This window comes from Oncorhynchus gorbuscha, linkage group LG11 (assembly GCF_021184085.1).
Source record: "Oncorhynchus gorbuscha isolate QuinsamMale2020 ecotype Even-year linkage group LG11, OgorEven_v1.0, whole genome shotgun sequence".
In the NCBI taxonomy this organism is placed as follows: domain Eukaryota; kingdom Metazoa; phylum Chordata; class Actinopteri; order Salmoniformes; family Salmonidae; genus Oncorhynchus; species Oncorhynchus gorbuscha.
Window position 1 is genome coordinate 56,545,070 of NC_060183.1, and position 23,115 is coordinate 56,568,184.

The 23,115-nt window shown below is 39.5% G+C and overlaps 1 protein-coding gene across 3 annotated transcripts in view; it reads right to left on the reverse strand.

Moving 5' to 3' along the window:
* Positions 1 to 5,225: 5,225 nt before the first annotated feature.
* Positions 5,226 to 23,115, reverse strand: part of LOC124048977 (suppressor APC domain-containing protein 2-like) — a 31,290-nt gene continuing 13,400 nt past the window's right edge. The window contains exons 2-7 of one of the 3 annotated variants that reach the window (XM_046370225.1): positions 20,558 to 20,688; positions 9,006 to 9,152; positions 8,244 to 8,348; positions 7,827 to 7,946; positions 7,411 to 7,567; positions 5,226 to 7,362 (exon numbers count right to left, since the gene is read on the reverse strand). In XM_046370225.1, coding sequence (XP_046226181.1) covers positions 7,439 to 7,567; positions 7,827 to 7,946; positions 8,244 to 8,348; positions 9,006 to 9,152; positions 20,558 to 20,688 — 632 coding nt within the window. In that variant the 3' untranslated portion in view covers positions 5,226 to 7,362; positions 7,411 to 7,438. Of the gene's footprint in view, positions 7,568 to 7,826; positions 7,947 to 8,243; positions 8,349 to 9,005; positions 9,153 to 20,557; positions 20,689 to 23,115 lie in introns of all 3 variants that reach the window. The other 2 variants (XM_046370226.1, XM_046370224.1) reach the window with 2 other exon arrangements.

A 23,115-nucleotide genomic window follows, 5' to 3' on the forward strand; every position in this document is an offset into this window, starting at 1 on the left:
AAACTTTGGTTCTTCTGTTCTAATAATGGGACACCTGACCTGGAGCTCGACTGATAAGAAGCTCATTGATGGTTTCTGAAAATATTTGAATGGACAGAAACTCCCAGTATATACAAAACAAAGAGACAGACTGACTGGTAGGTTACAGGGCTTTCGGTAATAAAACATTTGAATGGAGAGAACCTCCCAGTCTATGCAAAATAAAGAGACAGACTTACTGGTTATACAGGGCTTTTGGTTTGAAGGAACAGTATGTCTTCAGCTGGTTCAGCTCTGTGTTGCAGTGAATGGTATCTGCTCTGTGGTGTCTGCACTGTGGTGTCTCCACTGTTGCTCATCCTCAATTCTTCATCTGTGTTCATCTGTGAGTGTGTGAGTATGGACTGAGCCCTCACCACAAAATAAGGTGTAGAGAACACCCCCTCACCGATGACCCAACACTACGGGGATCCTGATGCTCCAATCACCACATGAAGATAAGGGTGTGGAAACCTGGAAAATGTTTCCCCTGGCATCCATAGCACGCTTGGCCGTTAACTCACTGTACACACATCACTAAGCCATTTGCATGGCTAAAACACTATGTAACAGTACTGTTTTGTCATTTATTAAACAGTTATAGTGTAATACATATAGTAATAATAATACATTTAAAGAGAGGTGTGGGTATAATGGTTCCATTGGTTTGTTTGGAGAATGTGTCGTGAGAAGCCATTGCCATTCACACTGATTGGCAATGATGCAACACGCCATTGGAGCCTGACGGAAATTTGGTGGTAAACAACTGATGTAACAATCCAGAAGATCACTTCTGAAATTCAGTGTAACAAAGGGTAATCTGTTACATGGGCATGACATGCATTATTTTGTGATCCGTGAGGACTGTCAGTGGTGTACACAGTACATTGGCAGTGAGGATTTTGTGTTTGGCTTCATTGGCGAAAAAGGCTCCTTGATGCATAGCCTGCATGTGCTGTTTGGCATGTTATCTGTACAGATATATAGAATAGCTCCTAATAGCCTACTCTTAATGTCGGAAACTGATCTCATAAAGAGTTTGTTTGACCTTTCAGATGACCTCTCAAATTACAGAGCACAGATTGTTCTTTCTTCATTTTCATACAATTATGGAAGAACCGTAACTTAGAGAAATAAAGACATCTACACAAATGAAGGAAGCTTTTTTTCAATTATAAATTGGAATTAAATGACACTTCACTATGATGCCACATATTGGTGGTTATCTTTAAAGTATTTGAATAAACTTTTCATCCAATGACTGTCAATCAACTCAACTGGATCCAGTCCAGAAGGATTCACCTGATTCCTTTACTAATTTGTATGTCTGATTTGTTTCTGTCTGATTTTTTGGGGTGAATATGGTTATAACTTCTGTATAACTTTGTGTGTTTATCTTGGTTAATGATTACAACTTGCCACAGCATCTGTCGAAAGACAACCCAGGTTTGTTCATCGTGACTGAATCCAAGGTTGTGTCTACATTACTTCTATGTTCATACAGGACATATTTTGCTCATATAAGGGAAGACTCCCAGACACGCGCCACTTTCTGCTCGGGGCTCTGAGCTCCACCTGCAGCCACAAGACCAGGTTCTGTTTTTATCAGCAGACAAAAGATCAAAGCAAAGTTCATTTAAATGTCCCCACATTCAAATGTCATATACATTTTAATTATTCCATTCTGATTTTGTTTCATGTAATTTCCTTGTAATTTCAGTTATCAGTTTCAGGAAATGTCTCATTAGATTGCCAAGTTTGATGAAAATGACAGCAATGAAACTGATAGGTTTAAAGGAGATGCCATTTAGTTGAGTTAAATCCCTTTCTCTTGCAAGTATCTTAGAGAAAAGTGACAACCTTTTTGAACAACATAACAACATAATTGAAGACCACATAATGCCAGACATTGTTTCCATGCTTCTCCTATCCCACAGACAGTGCGTTGTGTAAAAGTCACGACCCCACCATGCAGCAGTCAGTCATGCAGACGACACGATGCCCCTGGGATGCCATTGCCATTCTGTTTAGTTAGTCTCTGAGAGAGAGATGAACAGCAGAGGAAAACTGCCCTTGGAGTCTCTGACTCAATATGCTTAGTTGTTGCTGCTTTGGGTGCCCTTTTAATTAGTGGGAATTCATGCTTCAAGTGGAATCAGTGGACTTGATCGTAATTAATTAGGAATGTTCATGGTTGTTGTTGTGTTTCAAGCTGGTGAAATGTAGAGCAATAAAAAATGTGAATGTCATATGTTCATTGTTAATTGGCTCTATAGGTATTACATATATAATATATTTTAAACTCGTGTCTCTAATGAATAAACCCCGCTGTCTCACCATTTCTAAAACTTTGGCAAGACATTACACCAATTCCAATCAAGTTTTTTCCAGAGAATTATATGCCCAGGACAAACAGAATTATATTCCTTATTAAAATCTCCTCCACTGGATCTGACCTAATAAAATCCAAGGGTACAACATGAATATTGGATGAATTATGTCATGCAGTGAGAACGTAGTAGGACATTTCCTAATCGGATGGTTATCTGTGAGGCAAGAGCCCCCTACTCAACTGCAATGGGTGCCACTGATCTGTCAGAGAAGCCACATGTGTTATTTCTCAACAGAGAAGATACAAAGATCTCTATCTGAGAGTTGACTATATAGCTTCTAGCAATCTGGAAGTGGTGCCTAATATTCTCAATGATATTCTTATTGATAGACAGATCATTAAGCATGGTAGATCTTCTGGTTAGTTACACTGTGTGTCTGTCCATCCCTCCTGTTACAATAACACACAATCAAAGGTTATTCATCTCAACCTGTCTATCAACTTGGCACTAGTGACTTTTATATTTGATGAGAATGGACAATTTGGAAACAAAATCAGTCATAATTTTTCAGTGCTAGTGTATATGTGTGTGATTATTTAATAGTGCTATTAACAAGCAACAACAGACACAAGTAGTTATACAATAGAAGGGGAACAAAGTGTATCAGATGAGGATGTATCAGTCAATCTCTCTCTAGACAGACCTCACACAACCAGGCCTCATTCTCTCCACCATGCAGGAGAAACACATCACATCTCGTGGAATACCTGTTCTCTTCCTCACTGACATACTTACATCCAGACATTTGTGTACCAGCAGTTTTAAGATTCTAGATTTTCCATAGACACCCCACACTGGCAAACATTGTTTGAAACTACATTGTTCCCATAATGTAAACATTGTTTGAGACTACGTTGTTCCCATAATGTAAACATTGTTTGAGACTACGTTGTTCCCATAATGTAAACATTGTTTGAGACTACGTTGTTCCCATAATGTAAACATTGTTTGAGACTACGTTGTTCCCATAATGTAAACATTGTTTGAGACTACGTTGTTCCCATAATGTAAACATTGTTTGAGACTACGTTGTTCCCATAATGTAAACATTGTTTGAGACTACGTTGTTCCCATAATGTACACATTGTTTGAGACTACGTTGTTCCCATAATGTAAACATTGTTTGAGACTACGTTGTTCCCATAATGTAAACATTGTTTGAGACTACGTTGTTCCCATAATGTAAACATTGTTTGAGACTACGTTGTTCCCATAATGTAAACATAGTTTGAGACTACGTTGTTCCCATAATGTAAACATTGTTTGAGACTACGTTGTTCCCATAATGTAAACATTGTTTGAGACTACGTTGTTCCCATAATGTAAACATTGTTTGATACTACGTTGTTCCCATAATGTAAACATTGTTTGAGACTACGTTGTTCCCATAATGTAAACATTGTTTGAGACTACGTTGTTCCCATAATGTAAACATTGTTTGAGACTACGCTGTTCCCATAATGTAAACATTGTTTGAGACTACGTTGTTCCCATAATGTAAACATTGTTTGAGACTACGTTGTTCCCATAATGTAAACATTGTTTGAGACTACGCTGTTCCCATAATGTAAACATTGTTTGAGACTACGTTGTTCCCATAATGTAAACATTGTTTGAGACTACGTTGTTCCCATAATGTAAACATTGTTTGAGACTACGTTGTTCCCATAATGTAAACATTGTTTGAGACTACGTTGTTCCCATAATGTAAACATTGTTTGAGACTACGTTGTTCCCATAATGTAAACATTGTTTGAGGCTACGTTGTTCCCATAATGTAAACATTGTTTGAGACTACATTGTTCCCATAATGTAAACATTGTTTGAGACTACGTTGTTCCCATAATGTAAACATTGTTTGAGACTACGTTGTTCCCATAATGTAAACATTGTTTGAGACTACGTTGTTCCCATAATGTAAACATTGTTTGATACTACGTTGTTCCCATAATGTAAACATTGTTTGAGACTACGTTGTTCCCATAATGTAAACATTGTTTGAGACTACATTGTTCCCATAATGTAAACATTGTTTGAGACTACGTTGTTCCCATAATGTAAACATTGTTTGAGACTACGTTGTTCCCATAATGTAAACATTGTTTGAGACTACGTTGTTCCCGACATGGCTCTTTGATAGATGTTTCCGATTTCTAAATTTAACCCAGGTTCCAACTACAAAATCAACAACAAGGTTTGGTTGATTTCGATTTGAATTCATGTTTTCTGACAACTCAATCAAAGATTAATACAAATGTGTCATCTTTTCCCAGTGTGCTGTCCATATAAACATTTGTTTAACCAAAGTAAGTATTTTTTCTATTTGACTTCATTTTCTAAATGTTTGCCGTGCTGGAAAAGAGGTTGGAATATTAATTGAGAAGTAATATGAAAGGTCTAAGCTCCCAACTGTGCCATGCAAAACATGACTTGGAGACACCTGCACCCAACAGCTTTTCAGTCAACATCCTGTAACATCCCCCTGAATAGACCTCTTTCTAAATCAAGTAAACTTTGTGCAACAAGAGGCAATATATCAAATCTTCAAAACCCTCTACCACTGATGACCATCTGGATTGACCCTGTAATTACAAAGGGATAGAAGAGTGAAGCCAAAGTGATCTCAAGGTGAAACACTGCAAGATAAATAAAAAGGGGGCCTGAATATAGCACCTTATGGTCAAGTTCATTTTACTGTTAAGTGGGAATACTTCAATAGAAAGAGGCAAGGATAGCAAGGCATTCACTAACATGCAATGTGAAGCAAGATAATCACAAGACCAAAGACATCAAATCAAACAGGAGAGACAGCTAGGCAGTCAGTCACAGCAGAGAGTATTTATATGCAGACTTCACAACAGTACCTAATAAGAGTTGCATTGCAAAATCATTACATAGTTGCGTTAAATAGCAATTACTGCCACTAAAAAACATCTTCTCAATTAGAAATCTAAGAGGATTCAAGACTGAATGGGCCCAGTTGACTATGTGGTTTATGAGGCCACTGGTTTAGATTCTGGTTCGGTGGGATCATTATGAGCACAGCATTGAAAGAGCAGCAGTACCTATGCTTGGTTTTAACCTCTCAGCGAACCAGGTCTCACAAAGCACATTCTGTTCATCCTGTACTAACATGGCATTACTTATTTTTGACACAAAGGCTCTGAGACACCTCTGTAGGAAGGCAGAGAGGAAGTGGCACTATAAAGCCAGTCTCGCATGAATCATTACAGCACATTACATTACATTTGAAGTCTATCAACCAAGGAGGACTCGTTTTTTCCCACTAGCCAATCCAACATTACTCTTCTCTGAACCCTGTCCCGTTCCAGTGGTCCCTCTGCCACCAGGGACCAGGGCTCAAACACATTCAGAAAATACCAATCCTTCTCATCTTCAAGTCTCTTCTACGTGCAAACTTCTCTACTACCCTCTCCTCTACTAGGTCTCCTTGGCTTGTAGGATATGTGTCACTTTTCTAGTGCTCTCAATACATTCCCTTTAAGGGAAACAAAACAACAGTTACATGCTGCGCTTCTGTTATACTCTTAAGATGATGGGTAATTAAGCAATAAGGCCCGAGGGGGTGTGGTATATGGCCAATATACCACGGCTAAGGGCTGTTCTTACGCACGATGCAAAGCATGTCTGGATATAGCCCTTAGCCTTGGTATATTGGCCATATACCACCAACCCCCCACCAACCCCCGAGGTGTCTTATTGCTATTATAAACTGGTTACCAACGTAATTAGAGCAGTACAAATAAATGTTTTGTCATACCCGTGGTATACGGTCTGATATACCATAGCTGTCAGCCAATCAGCATTCAGGGTTTAAACCACCCAGTATTTAATAGACTATATATACTAGTGCTTCACATCATGTGTATTTGGCTCACTTAAGGGTACAAAGAGTGACAAACAGTAAATGAGATACTATACAGTCATGTTGTCCTCCTTAGGGAAAGGGGGATACCTAGTCAGTTCTCCAACTGAATGTATTCAACTGAAATGTGTCTTCCGCATTTAACCCAACCCCTCTGAATCAGAGAGGTGCGGGGGGCTGCCTTAATCGACATTCACGTCTTCGGCGCCCAGGGATGGGAAAAGCTCTCTAGAAACCAGTAAGCTCCTCCAGGTCAGGAGAGCCCAGCTTCTCATCATACCAACCATTTCAATTAGGTTTGAGATACACAAGTGGATATATTGGAATACAAGGGGAGAAATATCTACCAAAGTATGACTGAGATCAAAGTATCTGGAATAAATGTTTCATAAAATAAATACATTTTGTGTAGTGTGTGTCCAATGGAATCCCTCCAATGCATTTGTACAGGAGCTGTTGTCATTGTGATTGTCAGGGATCCAGTAGCTCCATGTAGGGGTTTGAGATTTAGTTCATGATGTCCAATCACATAGCTTATACTGTGATGGGAGGGAAGTCTGGAAAGTCTGGTCAAATAAGGTAGGATCCTAGTGGATCACAATAGATCCATGGAGTATTTCGAGGGGGAGTAGAATCCTGGGCAGGTCCCAGTTAGGAATGGTTAGACTATGGTGTTCCAGGCTTTCTGCCCAGTGGGTGAGGTATCAGAAGACGGTGGACTCGGGGGTCCCTCTCCTCTAGGAGGGGTCGGCCCAGATTAGTGTGCAGGCCATTTTAAGTGGAGTTGTCAGTTGGGGAGATCCAGAGGGTGTGGTCAAGTGGGGGGTCAAAGTTCAAGGTGCTTTCATCATGCCAGGAGTGGTGAGTTGAGTCTGATACAGTTGTCTTGTTGTGAGCCGGGGGTCAGATAGAGCTGGAGACCACTACAGTTGTCTTGTTGTGAGTGGGGGGTCAGATAGAGCTGGAGACCACTACAGTTGTCTTGTTGTGAGTGGGGGGTCAGATAGAGCTGGAGACCACTACAGTTGTCTTGTTGTGAGTGGGGGGTCAGATAGAGCTGGAGACCACTACAGTTGTCTTGTTGTGAGTGGGGGGTCAGATAGAGCTGGAGACCACTACAGTTGTATTATGGTGTCTGTATTCAGATGAAGGTGGAGTCCATGGTGCTGCTGTCATGCGTGCTCCGGGCGCGAGCCTCAAACAGCTGTTTGATCAGAGCGCACTTCTCCTGCTCCAGCTGAGTGATGCGCTCACTCTTATCAGTCACCTCCTACACCAGGGCATAGAGAGGGATGGAGGGATGGAGGGAGGAGGAGTGGTAGAGGAGGAAATGAGGAGGGGAGACATGGACCGGGGAGAAGAGAGTTTAAACAAGCTTTTATTGTGCATTTAAGGAGTGTACATACAGAGCTTCGATGCAGCAGGGAGAAGAGAAGAGATAGGTAGAGGTTAGACGATCATAGAGGGACAGTGGGGACGGATACATATACAGTACATTTAATTGACATCTAACAGTATCTTCAGTTTACCTGGGTGAGAAGGCGGTTCTGGTCCTTCAGTCTCTGAATGGCTTGTGGTGGGGCAGTGGCAGGAGGCTGGGAGCTGGAGGAGATTGCTGTGGGTTGGGTGCCAGAGAATGGGAAAGACTGCTAAGAGGGAGAGAGAGAAATAAATTATTCACCATTATTTACCATGTTTCAGTAAAGACTCCAGTGTTTAGGGTTGACTATACTCTCTGTCTAAAACATAGAAAGAACTTTCAACATATAATTGCCACTGAGAGGATTTCAGTAAGAGTTTTCCTCTTACTGGAACTTGAACTTAGAAATTGAACTTAGAAATTGCACAGTTATATGAGACAACCATTCCTCATAGGGCAGTGAGGAGGCTGAGTTACACACAGTCAGGTAATATGTCTTCTTTCAAGGTGAATCATCAATATTCACCATTCCAGAGCAGGAAATGAGGTCATTAAGGCAGCGGTTGGCTTCCTGCAGCTTGGGAAGCAGAACATCCATGCGACTTTGATTCTGGGATTCTGTGAAGAAATCCTGGTGGGAGAGAGAAAGAGAGACAGTAAGAACTAGACAGTTTCAGAGAATGTATATATTATCCATACCTATTGTACTGCATTATACTGTACATGACCTGGGTCATGTTCATTAGGACATATTCATATTTTTTTACTTGTAATTTAAAAATATATATATATATAGCATATATATATATATATTTTTTTTACTCCCTTTCTTCCCCCACAATTTAGATCTTGTCTCATCGCTGCAACTCCCCAACAGGCTCAGGAGGTAAAGGTCGAGGCATGATTCCTCTGAAACTTGACCCGCTAAACCACAATTCATAACACCCACACGCTTAACCCGGAAGCCAGCCACCCAATGTGTCAGAGGAAACACCGTCCAACTGACAAACGAGGTCAGCCTGCAGGCGCCCGGCCCGCCACAAGGAGTCGCTAGAGCACGATGAGCCAAGTAAAGCCCCCCCAGCCAAACCCTCCCCTAGACCTGGGATGGAACCCAGGTCTGTAGTGACACCTCTAGCACTGTGATGTAGTGCATTAGACCGCTGTGCCTCTTCGGAGGCCCTCGGGACATATTCATTTTAAAAATAAAAATGGACAAGTCCAGGAGGTAGTCCCTCCCTGTTTCAGTTTTTTTTCTTCTGTTTGCTGCCTCATGAACAGTCCTTACCGTGCAGTGGTTGCTCTGGCCCACGTGTCTCTGTCTCTCTGTGACATTGTGGATCTGGTTCTGGTACCACTCTCTAGCCCGCTCCACCAAGTCCAGACCAGCCAGCAGAGAGTCCTTCTCCTGTTCCAACTCCTTCATCTGCTTCAGCTGGAGCAAGAGGGAGTCAACATCTATCTCACTATGATCATCAATTTGGGTCACTAACCTGAAGTCATTTGGCGACTCTGTATGCTTGCTGCTTGCTCCTCAAGCTTAGACTCATCCTGAGTCCCAAAAAAAGGGGTCCCTAATTTACAATCATCCCAGGGTAAATGTTGTGTATTAGCTAAGCTTGCATGTCACATTTATGATGGTCAAAAAGCTACATCTCTACATGTTGTCCTGAGACAATGGCCCAGGGCCAATTGTGCCAGCATTGTACCCCGACCTCAAAAGGAAGAGAAATATTCATAGGAGCAATCAGCCCAGCGCCATGGTAACCGTGCATAGACCTAAGAATGGGTAAACAGTAGCCACTCCAACAGGCCGTCCTGTCCCAGTGGTAGGCAGACAGCATTGAGTTCTGCTGACCATCTTATCCTCCAGTGCCACAGCACAGCACAGGCCCCATTCCTGGCATTCAGCCACCTGATGTGTCATCCACTCTCTCTATACACTATCACTGTTGGGAAAACCATGTCTGTACAAAGACCTATTTCCCAATGACATAAACCAACCAGCATTGTCAGAGTGTGCTGATACTGTTGTTGTTATCTGATCTGGACTATAACCAGCCAGGATAAACCTCTTGTGCCATCACTGCATACTAAACACATTTTCCCTTTCAGCTCTGGCCCTGCTGGGTTGAATGGGACCTGCAAACAGAGGACAGAGGACAGAGGAGAGGAGAAAGAGAGATGAAAGAGAGAGAGAGCAGAGAAAGACGGAGAGGGGTGGGGGGGATTGTGGCTGAAATTAAGCGTGACCCAGTGTCAGGCTGTGTGTTTGTGTGGTGGGCCACAGGGAGGGCAGCTCTGTAGAGAGAGGGGGAAAGTGCAAGGGGAATGATAGAAAAGTTAGAGAGGGGAGAGGGGGTAGCCAGCTAGCTGACAAGGCTAACATCACCCGTGTTAAAATGACAAAGCATACAACACCAACAATGGCATGACACTGATGATGTTGTCATATCTAAAATCACCATTTTTATATTTAACCTATAATTAACTAGGAAAGTCAGTTAAGAACAAATTCTTATTTACAATGACGGCCTACCAGGGAACAGTGGGTTAACTGCCTTATTCAGGGACAGAACGACAGATTTTACCTTGTCCGTTCGGGGATTCAATCCAGCAACCTTTTAGTTACTGGCCCAACGCTCGAACCACTAGGCTACCTGCTGCCCCAGTGTTTCCTTCAGTTATATGTTCTGGTGCCACTCAGGCAGTTATATGTTCTGGTGCCACTCAGGCAGTTATATGTTCTGGTGCCACTCAGGCAGTTATATGTTCTGGTGCCACTCAGGCAGTTATATGTTCTGGTGCCACTCAGGCAGTTATATGTTCTGGTGCCACTCAGGCAGTTATATGTTCTGGTGCCACTCAGGCAGTTATATGTTCTGGTGCCACTCAGGCAGTTATATGTTCTGGTGCCACTCAGGCAGTTATATGTTCTGGTGCCACTCAGGCAGTTATATGTTCTGGTGCCACTCAGGCAGTTATATGTTCTGGTGCCACTCAGGCAGTTATATGTTCTGGTGCCACTCAGGCAGTTATATGTTCTGGTGCCACTCAGGCAGTTAAATGATTGATTGGGGACCTCTATGTAGTTGAATGTGATTGCTTTTATTAAATATGTTTATTTTAATTGTGTGCTGAATTATATCAAATCAAATCAAATTATATTGTTTCATACACATATATATACACAAATATATATGTATGTTTTATTCTGATGTTTTTATTGGAATGTATACAGGGCTCTCTTGTAAAATATATATTTAATCTCAATGTGACTCCCTGTTTAAATAAAGGTTAAAAAAATAAAACTCAGCAGTTCCTTCCACAAAAATCTGTGGAGACTGAAAGGATCTCTAGTGTTATCCATTCCTGAGACTGGGTTTGGTAACTTGTGATTTTAATGAAGTTACATATGAAGGGAGTTTCTGGAACATTGCTTTTTCTCTTACAGACAGTGAGGTCCATCCCACATTTTTATACAGACTACAAGGATGAGTCAGGGGTTGCCACATGCATATAAACAATATCACCAAAATCCAATACTGGGAGAATACAGGGAGAAGCACATAAACAATATCAGCTAAATCCAATACAGGGAGAATACAGGGAGAAGCACATAAACAATATCACCAAAATCCAATACAGGGAGAATACAGGGAGAAGCACATAAACAATATCACCAAAATCCAATACAGGGAGAAGCACATAAACAATATCACCAAAATCCAATACAGGGAGAATACAGGGAGAAGCACATAAACAATATCACCAAAATCCAATACAGGGAGAATACAGGGAGAAGCACATAAACAATATCACCAAAATCCAATACAGGGAGAAGCACATAAACAATATCACCAAAATCCAATACAGGGAGAAGCACATAAACAATATCACCTAAATCCAATACAGGGAGAAGCACATAAACAATATCACCTAAATCCAATACAGGGAGAAGCATATAAACAATATCACCAAAATCCAATACAGGGAGAAGCACATAAACAATATCACCAAAATCCAATACAGGGAGAAGCACATAAACAATATCACCTAAATCCAATACAGGGAGAATACAGGGAGAAGCACATAAACAATATCACCTAAATCCAATACAGGGAGAATACAGGGAGAAGCACATAAACAATATCACCTAAATCCAATACAGGGAGAATACAGGGAGAAGCACATAAACAATATCACCTAAATCCAATACAGGGAGAATACAGGGAGAAGCACATTAACAATATCACCTAAATCCAATACAGGGAGAATACAGGGAGAAGCATATAAACAATATCACCAAAATCCAATACAGGGAGAATACAGGGAGAAGCAAATAAACAATATCACCAAAATCCAATACAGGGAGAAGCACATAAACAATATCACCAAAATCCAATACAGGGAGAATACAGGGAGAAGCATATAAACAATATCAACAATAACAATATTACAGTCCTTCTGTAGCTCAGTTGGTAGAGCATGGCGCTTGTAACGCCAGGGTAGTGGGTTCGATCCCCGGGACCACCCATACGTAGAATGTATGCACACATGACTGTAAGTCGCTTTGGATAAAAGCGTCTGCTAAATGGCATATATTATTTATATTATTATTATTATTATTATATCACCAAAATCCAATACAGGGAGAATACAGGGAGAAACATATAAACAATATCACCAAAATCCAATACAGGGAGAAAACAGGGAGAAGCATATAAACAATATCACCTAAATCCAATACAGGGAGAAGCATATAAACAATATCACCAAAATCCAATACAGGGAGAAGCATATAAACAATATCACCAAAATCCAATACAGGGAGAAGCACATAAACAATATCACCAAAAGCCAATACAGGGAGAAGCATATAAACAATATCACCAAAATCCAATACAGGGAGAATACAGGGAGAAGCATATAAACAATATCACCAAAATCCAATACAGGGAGAAGCATATAAACAATATAACCAAAATCCAATACAGGGAGAAGCATATAAACAATATCACCAAAATCAAATACAGGGAGAATACAGGGAGAAGCATATAAACAATATAACCAAAATCCAATACAGGGAGAAGCATATAAACAATATAACCAAAATCCAATACAGGGAGAAGCATATAAACAATATAACCAAAATCCAATACAGGGAGAAGCATATAAACAATATCACCAAAATCCAATACAGGGAGAATACAGGGAGAAGCATATAAACAATATCACCAAAATCCAATACAGGGAGAATACAGGGAGAAGCATATAAACAATATCACCAAAATCCAATACAGGGAGAAGCATATAAACAATATCACCAAAATCCAATACAGGGAGAATACAGGGAGAAGCATATAAACAATATCACCAAAATCCAATACAGGGAGAATACAGGGAGAAGCACATAAACAATATCACCAAAATCCAATACAGGGAGAAGCATATAAACAATATCACCAAAATCCAATACAGGGAGAAGCATATAAACAATATCACCATAATCCAATACAGGGAGAAGCACATAAACAATATCACCTAAATCCAATACAGGGAGAATACAGGGAGAAGCACATAAACAATATCACCAAAATCCAATACAGGGAGAAGCACATAAACAATATCACCAAAATCCAATACAGGGAGAAGCACATAAACAATATCACCTAAATCCAATACAGGGAGAAGCACATAAACAATATCACCTAAATCCAATACAGGGAGAAGCATATAAACAATATCACCAAAATCCAATACAGGGAGAAGCACATAAACAATATCACCAAAATCCAATACAGGGAGAAGCACATAAACAATATCACCTAAATCCAATACAGGGAGAATACAGGGAGAAGCACATAAACAATATCACCTAAATCCAATACAGGGAGAATACAGGGAGAAGCACATAAACAATATCACCTAAATCCAATACAGGGAGAATACAGGGAGAAGCACATAAACAATATCACCTAAATCCAATACAGGGAGAATACAGGGAGAAGCACATTAACAATATCACCTAAATCCAATACAGGGAGAATACAGGGAGAAGCATATAAACAATATCACCAAAATCCAATACAGGGAGAATACAGGGAGAAGCAAATAAACAATATCACCAAAATCCAATACAGGGAGAAGCACATAAACAATATCACCAAAATCCAATACAGGGAGAATACAGGGAGAAGCATATAAACAATATCACCAAAATCCAATACAGGGAGAATACAGGGAGAAACATATAAACAATATCACCAAAATCCAATACAGGGAGAAAACAGGGAGAAGCATATAAACAATATCACCTAAATCCAATACAGGGAGAAGCATATAAACAATATCACCAAAATCCAATACAGGGAGAAGCATATAAACAATATCACCAAAATCCAATACAGGGAGAAGCACATAAACAATATAACCAAAATCCAATACAGGGAGAAGCATATAAACAATATAACCAAAATCCAATACAGGGAGAAGCATATAAACAATATAACCAAAATCCAATACAGGGAGAAGCATATAAACAATATCACCAAAATCCAATACAGGGAGAATACAGGGAGAAGCATATAAACAATATCACCAAAATCCAATACAGGGAGAATACAGGGAGAAGCATATAAACAATATCACCAAAATCCAATACAGGGAGAAGCATATAAACAATATCACCAAAATCCAATACAGGGAGAATACAGGGAGAAGCATATAAACAATATCACCAAAATCCAATACAGGGAGAATACAGGGAGAAGCACATAAACAATATCACCAAAATCCAATACAGGGAGAAGCATATAAACAATATCACCAAAATCCAATACAGGGAGAAGCATATAAACAATATCACCATAATCCAATACAGGGAGAAGCACATAAACAATATCACCTAAATCCAATACAGGGAGAATACAGGGAGAAGCACATAAACAATATCACCTAAATCCAATACAGGGAGAATACAGGGAGAAGCACATAAACAATATCACCTAAATCCAATACAGGGAGAATACAGGGAGAAGCACATAAAGAATATCACCAAAATCCAATACAGGGAGAATACAGGGAGAAGCATATAAACAATATCACCAAAATCCAATACAGGGAGAATACAGGGAGAAACATATAAACAATATCACCAAAATCCAATACAGGGAGAAAACAGGGAGAAGCATATAAACAATATCACCTAAATCCAATACAGGGAGAAGCATATAAACAATATCACCAAAATCCAATACAGGGAGAAGCATATAAACAATATCACCAAAATCCAATACAGGGAGAAGCACATAAACAATATCACCAAAATCCAATACAGGGAGAAGCATATAAACAATATCACCAAAATCCAATACAGGGAGAATACAGGGAGAAGCATATAAACAATATCACCAAAATCCAATACAGGGAGAAGCATATAAACAATATAACCAAAATCCAATACAGGGAGAAGCATATAAACAATATCACCAAAATCAAATACAGGGAGAATACAGGGAGAAGCATATAAACAATATAACCAAAATCCAATACAGGGAGAAGCATATAAACAATATAACCAAAATCCAATACAGGGAGAAGCATATAAACAATATAACCAAAATCCAATACAGGGAGAAGCATATAAACAATATCACCAAAATCCAATACAGGGAGAATACAGGGAGAAGCATATAAACAATATCACCAAAATCCAATACAGGGAGAATACAGGGAGAAGCATATAAACAATATCACCAAAATCCAATACAGGGAGAAGCATATAAACAATATCACCAAAATCCAATACAGGGAGAATACAGGGAGAAGCACATAAACAATATCACCAAAATCCAATACAGGGAGAAGCATATAAACAATATCACCAAAATCCAATACAGGGAGAAGCATATAAACAATATCACCATAATCCAATACAGGGAGAAGCACATAAACAATATCACCTAAATCCAATACAGGGAGAATACAGGGAGAAGCACATAAACAATATCACCTAAATCCAATACAGGGAGAATACAGGGAGAAGCACATAAACAATATCACCTAAATCAAATACAGGGAGAATACAGGGAGAAGCACATTAACAATATCACCTAAATCCAATACAGGGAGAATACAGGGAGAAGCATATAAACAATATCACCAAAATCCAATACAGGGAGAATACAGGGAGAAGCAAATAAACAATATCACCAAAATCCAATACAGGGAGAAGCACATAAACAATATCACCAAAATCCAATACAGGGAGAATACAGGGAGAAGCATATAAACAATATCACCAAAATCCAATACAGGGAGAATACAGGGAGAAACATATAAACAATATCACCAAAATCCAATACAGGGAGAAAACAGGGAGAAGCATATAAACAATATCACCTAAATCCAATACAGGGAGAAGCATATAAACAATATCACCAAAATCCAATACAGGGAGAAGCATATAAACAATATCACCAAAATCCAATACAGGGAGAAGCACATAAACAATATCACCAAAATCCAATACAGGGAGAAGCATATAAACAATATCACCAAAATCCAATACAGGGAGAATACAGGGAGAAGCATATAAACAATATCACCAAAATCCAATACAGGGAGAAGCATATAAACAATATCACCAAAATCAAATACAGGGAGAATACAGGGAGAAGCATATAAACAATATAACCAAAATCCAATACAGGGAGAAGCATATAAACAATATAACCAAAATCCAATACAGGGAGAAGCATATAAACAATATAACCAAAATCCAATACAGGGAGAAGCATATAAACAATATCACCAAAATCCAATACAGGGAGAATACAGGGAGAAGCATATAAACAATATCACCAAAATCCAATACAGGGAGAATACAGGGAGAAGCATATAAACAATATCACCAAAATCCAATACAGGGAGAAGCATATAAACAATATCACCAAAATCCAATACAGGGAGAATACAGGGAGAAGCATATAAACAATATCACCAAAATCCAATACAGGGAGAATACAGGGAGAAGCACATAAACAATATCACCAAAATCCAATACAGGGAGAAGCATATAAACAATATCACCAAAATCCAATACAGGGAGAAGCATATAAACAATATCACCATAATCCAATACAGGGAGAAGCACATAAACAATATCACCTAAATCCAATACAGGGAGAATACAGGGAGAAGCACATAAACAATATCACCTAAATCCAATACAGGGAGAATACAGGGAGAAGCACATAAACAATATCACCTAAATCCAATACAGGGAGAATACAGGGAGAAGCACATAAAGAATATCACCAAAATCCAATACAGGGAGAATACAGGGAGAAGCATATAAACAATATCACCAAAATCCAATACAGGGAGAATACAGGGAGAAACATATAAACAATATCACCAAAATCCAATACAGGGAGAAAACAGGGAGAAGCATATAAACAATATCACCTAAATCCAATACAGGGAGAAGCATATAAACAATATCACCAAAATCCAATACAGGGAGAAGCATATAAACAATATCACCAAAATCCAATACAGGGAGAAGCACATAAACAATATCACCAAAATCCAATACAGGGAGAAGCATATAAACAATATCACCAAAATCCAATACAGGGAGAATACAGGGAGAAGCATATAAACAATATCACCAAAATCCAATACAGGGAGAAGCATATAAACAATATAACCAAAATCCAATACAGGGAGAAGCATATAAACAATATCACCAAAATCAAATACAGGGAGAATACAGGGAGAAGCATATAAACAATATAACCAAAATCCAATACAGGGAGAAGCATATAAACAATATAACCAAAATCCAATACAGGGAGAAGCATATAAACAATATAACCAAAATCCAATACAGGGAGAAGCATATAAACAATATCACCAAAATCCAATACAGGGAGAATACAGGGAGAAGCATATAAACAATATCACCAAAATCCAATACAGGGAGAATACAGGGAGAAGCATATAAACAATATCACCAAAATCCAATACAGGGAGAAGCATATAAACAATATCACCAAAATCCAATACAGGGAGAATACAGGGAGAAGCACATAAACAATATCACCAAAATCCAATACAGGGAGAAGCATATAAACAATATCACCAAAATCCAATACAGGGAGAAGCATATAAACAATATCACCATAATCCAATACAGGGAGAAGCACATAAACAATATCACCTAAATCCAATACAGGGAGAATACAGGGAGAAGCACATAAACAATATCACCTAAATCCAATACAGGGAGAATACAGGGAGAAGCACATAAACAATATCACCTAAATCAAATACAGGGAGAATACAGGGAGAAGCACATTAACAATATCACCTAAATCCAATACAGGGAGAATACAGGGAGAAGCATATAAACAATATCACCAAAATCCAATACAGGGAGAATACAGGGAGAAGCAAATAAACAATATCACCAAAATCCAATACAGGGAGAAGCACATAAACAATATCACCAAAATCCAATACAGGAGAATACAGGGAGAAGCATATAAACAATATCACCAAAATCCAATACAGGGAGAATACAGGGAGAAACATATAAACAATATCACCAAAATCCAATACAGGGAGAAAACAGGGAGAAGCATATAAACAATATCACCTAAATCCAATACAGGGAGAAGCATATAAACAATATCACCAAAATCCAATACAGGGAGAAGCATATAAACAATATCACCAAAATCCAATACAGGGAGAAGCACATAAACAATATCACCAAAATCCAATACAGGGAGAAGCATATAAACAATATCACCAAAATCCAATACAGGGAGAATACAGGGAGAAGCATATAAACAATATCACCAAAATCCAATACAGGGAGAAGCATATAAACAATATCACCAAAATCAAATACAGGGAGAATACAGGGAGAAGCATATAAACAATATAACCAAAATCCAATACAGGGAGAAGCATATAAACAATATAACCAAAATCCAATACAGGGAGAAGCATATAAACAATATAACCAAAATCCAATACAGGGAGAAGCATATAAACAATATCACCAAAATCCAATACAGGGAGAATACAGGGAGAAGCATATAAACAATATCACCAAAATCCAATACAGGGAGAATACAGGGAGAAGCATATAAACAATATCACCAAAATCCAATACAGGGAGAAGCATATAAACAATATCACCAAAATCCAATACAGGGAGAATACAGGGAGAAGCACATAAACAATATCACCAAAATCCAATACAGGGAGAAGCATATAAACAATATCACCAAAATCCAATACAGGGAGAAGCATATAAACAATATCACCACAATCCAATACAGGGAGAAGCATATAAACAATATCACCAAAATCCAATACAGGGAGAAGATTTCTCCTATTTCTATATAATGTGCATGGGGCTAGTCTACACAGCAGCTCCAAACAGTACAAACTACCATACAACTGCTAGAGCATTAAGATGACATCTAGGGGTTTACAGGTTATCAACAAGACACAACCTGATACAAACCCACACTAGCAGTGTCCACTGGCACTGTTCACTAGCTTCAACAACTCATTAACCACAGACACACAACAGAACTGTCAAACATTCAGCTAGTTGACAACTTGTTATCTCTCTCTGACTCTGCTCATAACTCCATAGTTAAATATTGACACAGCTTGACACGCATCTGGAGTGGGTAGTAGACATATATATACATGGAAACTCCTCAATGGCCAGTCTAAATATCCCTCCTTCTCTTCGTCTCTCCTGTAATTGTTCTCACTCACCCAAAGGAAAAATTGCAGTGCCTTACTGCTGTACAGACTGCTGCTGAGAGGGATGAAGACAGTGGTGTAGGCTGCCCAAACGGCTGTCCAGGCTGGGTCGGGTGGACCAAGCGAGTCCCCTGCTTCCAGGCCCCTGGGTCCGACCCGACTCATTACCATGTGGACAGGCAATCAGAGGGGGGTGGAGGGAGGGGGAGGATCTCCCTCTACAACTCAACAGAGAGAAAGAGTGGAAGGAGAGAGGAAAAGACAGAGAGAAAGGGAGAGAGAGAGAGAGAGAGAGAGAGAGAGAGAGAGAGAGAGAGAGAGAGAGAGAGAGAGAGAGAGAGAGAGAGAGAGAGAGAGAGAGAGAGAGAGAGAGAGAGAGAGAGAGAGAGAGAGAGAGAGAGAGAGAGAGAGAGAGAGAGAGAGAGAGAGAGAGAGAGAGAGAGAGAGAGAGAGAGAGAGAGAGAGAGAGAGAGAGAGAGAGAGAGAGAGAGAGAGAGAGAGAGAGAGAGAGAGAGAGAGAGAGAGAGAGAGAGAGAGGAAGAGAGAGAGAGAGAGGGAGAGAGAGAGAGAGAGCGAGAGCGAGAGAGAGAGAGGAGGCATGGAAGGGGGCAGGAGATTCAGAGTGCAACAGTAGGAGAGGGGTTGGACTGAGAAAAAAGGGGAGGGAAGTAGGGAGAGGGGTGGAATGGTGGGTATTGGCCAACAGAAACAAGGTGCCAGAGAGCAGTAGAAGTATGCACAGAGCAGAAAGGCCTGTTTATATATGGAACTGTTCTCAGCTCCATCCTCTAGATAAAATGACCCCTAACATGAACACCATCACTGAACATCACCAGCGTTGAGAACATGGTTGTTTGACTGCCTGTCTTAAATCTGTGCAACAGTGTGTGTGTGTGTGTGTGTGTGTGTGTGTGTGTGTGTGTGTGTGTGTGTGTGTGTGTGTGTGTGTGTGTGTGTGTGTGTGTGTGTGTGTGTGTGTGTGTGTGTGTGTGTGTGTGTGTGTGTGTGTGTGTGTGTGTGTGTGTGTACGCGTGTACGTACCATTCCGTAACCCACTCCGTTGGTGATAGTGTGGCGTCTCTGCTCATCCCGGCTCCGCCCATGGCGTCTGGAGGCAGTGAATCCTGTGGCTGATTCACTCTGGGACCTCGGCAAACCAGCCTCCACAAAACCTGGACCAGAGAGAGGGCAGGAAGGGGTGGTCACCAACAGACTTCCAGATCTTGTCTGGAACACAGGTATCAACTGTCTGGTTAGTACATTGTACAGTGAGCTCCAAAACTATAGGGACAGTGAAAATTCTGTTGTTTTGTCTCTGTACTCCAGCACTTTGGATACAATGACTATGAGGTTAAAGTGCAGACTGTCAGCTTTAATTTGATGGTAGTTTTATCCATATTGGGTGAAATGTTTAGAAATTACAACACTTTTTGTACATAGTCCCCCCATTTTAGGGGACCAAAAGTATTGAGACAAATTCACTTATATGTGTATTAAAGTAGTAAAAGGTAAAGCATTTAGTTTCAAATTCATAGCACACAATGACGACATCAAGCTTGTGACTCAGCTGTTTTTTGGGGGGAGGTGGATCAGCTTTAATATTGCGGGTATATATACATACATATACATACATTTATACATACATTTGACTCTGAAGTTTACATACACTTGGGTTGGAGTCATCAAAACTCATTTTCACCCACTCCACAAATTTCTTGTTAACAAACTATAGTTATGGCATGTCAGTTAGGACTTCTACTTTGTGCATGAGACAAGTAATTTTTCCTACAATTGTTTACAGACAGATCATTTCACTAATAACTCACTGTAGAAGTTTACATACACCAAGTTGACAGTGCCTTGGAAAATTCCAGAAAATTATTTAATGGCTTTAGAAGCTTCTGATAGGATAATTGACATCAATTGAGTCAATTGGAGGTGTACCTGTTGATGTATTTCAAGGCCTACCTTCAAACTCAGTGCCTCTTTGTTTGACATCATGGGAAAATCCAAATAAATCAGCCAAGACTTCAAAAAATAAATTCTAGACCTCCACAAGTATGGTTCATAGTTGGGAGCAATTTTTCGCCTGAAGGTACCACGTTTTGTCTCCTAGAGATTAATGTACTTTGGTGTGAAAAGCGCAAATCAATCTCAGAACAACAGCAAAAGACCTTGTGAAGCTGCTGGAGGAAACAGGTACAAAAATATCTATATCCACAGTACGAGTCCTATACCGACGAGTCCTATACCGACAAGTCCTATACCGACATAACCTGAAAGGTCGCTCAGCAAGGAAGAAGCCACTGCTCCAAAACCGCCATAAAAATATATTGGATATATTGAAGCAACATTCAAGACATCAGTCAGGAAGTTAAAGCTTGGTCGCAAATGGGTCTTCCAAATGGACAATGACCCCAAGCATACTACCAAAGTTGTGGCAAAATGGCTTAAGGACAACAAAGTAAAGGTATTGGAGTGGCCATCACAAAGCCCTGACCTAAATCCTATAGAACATTTGTGGGCAGAACTGAAAAAACGTGTGCGAGCAAGGAGTGCTATTACCCTGACTCAGTTAAACCAGCTCTGTCAGGAAGAATGGGCCAAAATTCACCCAACTTTTTGTAGGAAGCTTGTGGAAGGCTACCTGAAATGCTTGACCCAAGTTAAACAATTTAAAGGCTACGCTACCAAATACTAATTGAGTGCATGTAAACTTCTGACCCACTGGGAATGTGAAAAGCATTTCATAAAAGCATTTCACATTCTTAAAATAAAGTGGTGATCCTAACTGACCTAAAACAGGGAATTTTTCCTAGGATTAGATGTCAGGAATTGTGAAAAACTGAGTTTACATGTATTTGGCTAAGGTGTATGTAAACTTGTATATACACATACACACTTTAAAAAAAGAATATACCTTCCTTTATTATTCCCCCCCCCCCCCCCCACACACACACACACAATTGGAGTAAACTAATAAACAATAACACATAGGCTTCTACTTCCAGCTTATACATACTAATCACATTTTACAGACACAATATATTTTACAATAGTTATATTTAGTTTGTTTTTAGTCCTGGCCTCTATTTCTGATGTCCATCCAGTTGGATTTCTATTTGCCATATATTTGTAACTGTGGTAATTCAGAAAAGTTCTGAACCTATATACATTTTCCAGACCCCGTATGTTTTACATTGGTTATCTTCTTGTTATTAGCACCATACTTCATCTCCATTCAACCCCTCCCAGCTATCTCTTAACACCATCAATATTGGATTTCTATTTGCCATATATTTTTCAACTGTGCTGTGATGTTTCACAAAAGTACTGAACCTTTCTATTCTCATAGTTTCTACAGATTGTAAATTAAAGATACACATTTTTGCTAAAATAAATATTATTTTAATAATCCATTGACTATGACTTTTCAAATCACCCAGTATTGCTATCTGTAGTGTTAGTTCTAGGTAAATGTTGCAATTCTTCACCCATTCCTGGACCTGTGACCAAAAACAAGCTACATATGGACAGAATACATGATACATGATACATGATACATGATACATGATACATGATACATACCAAAATACATG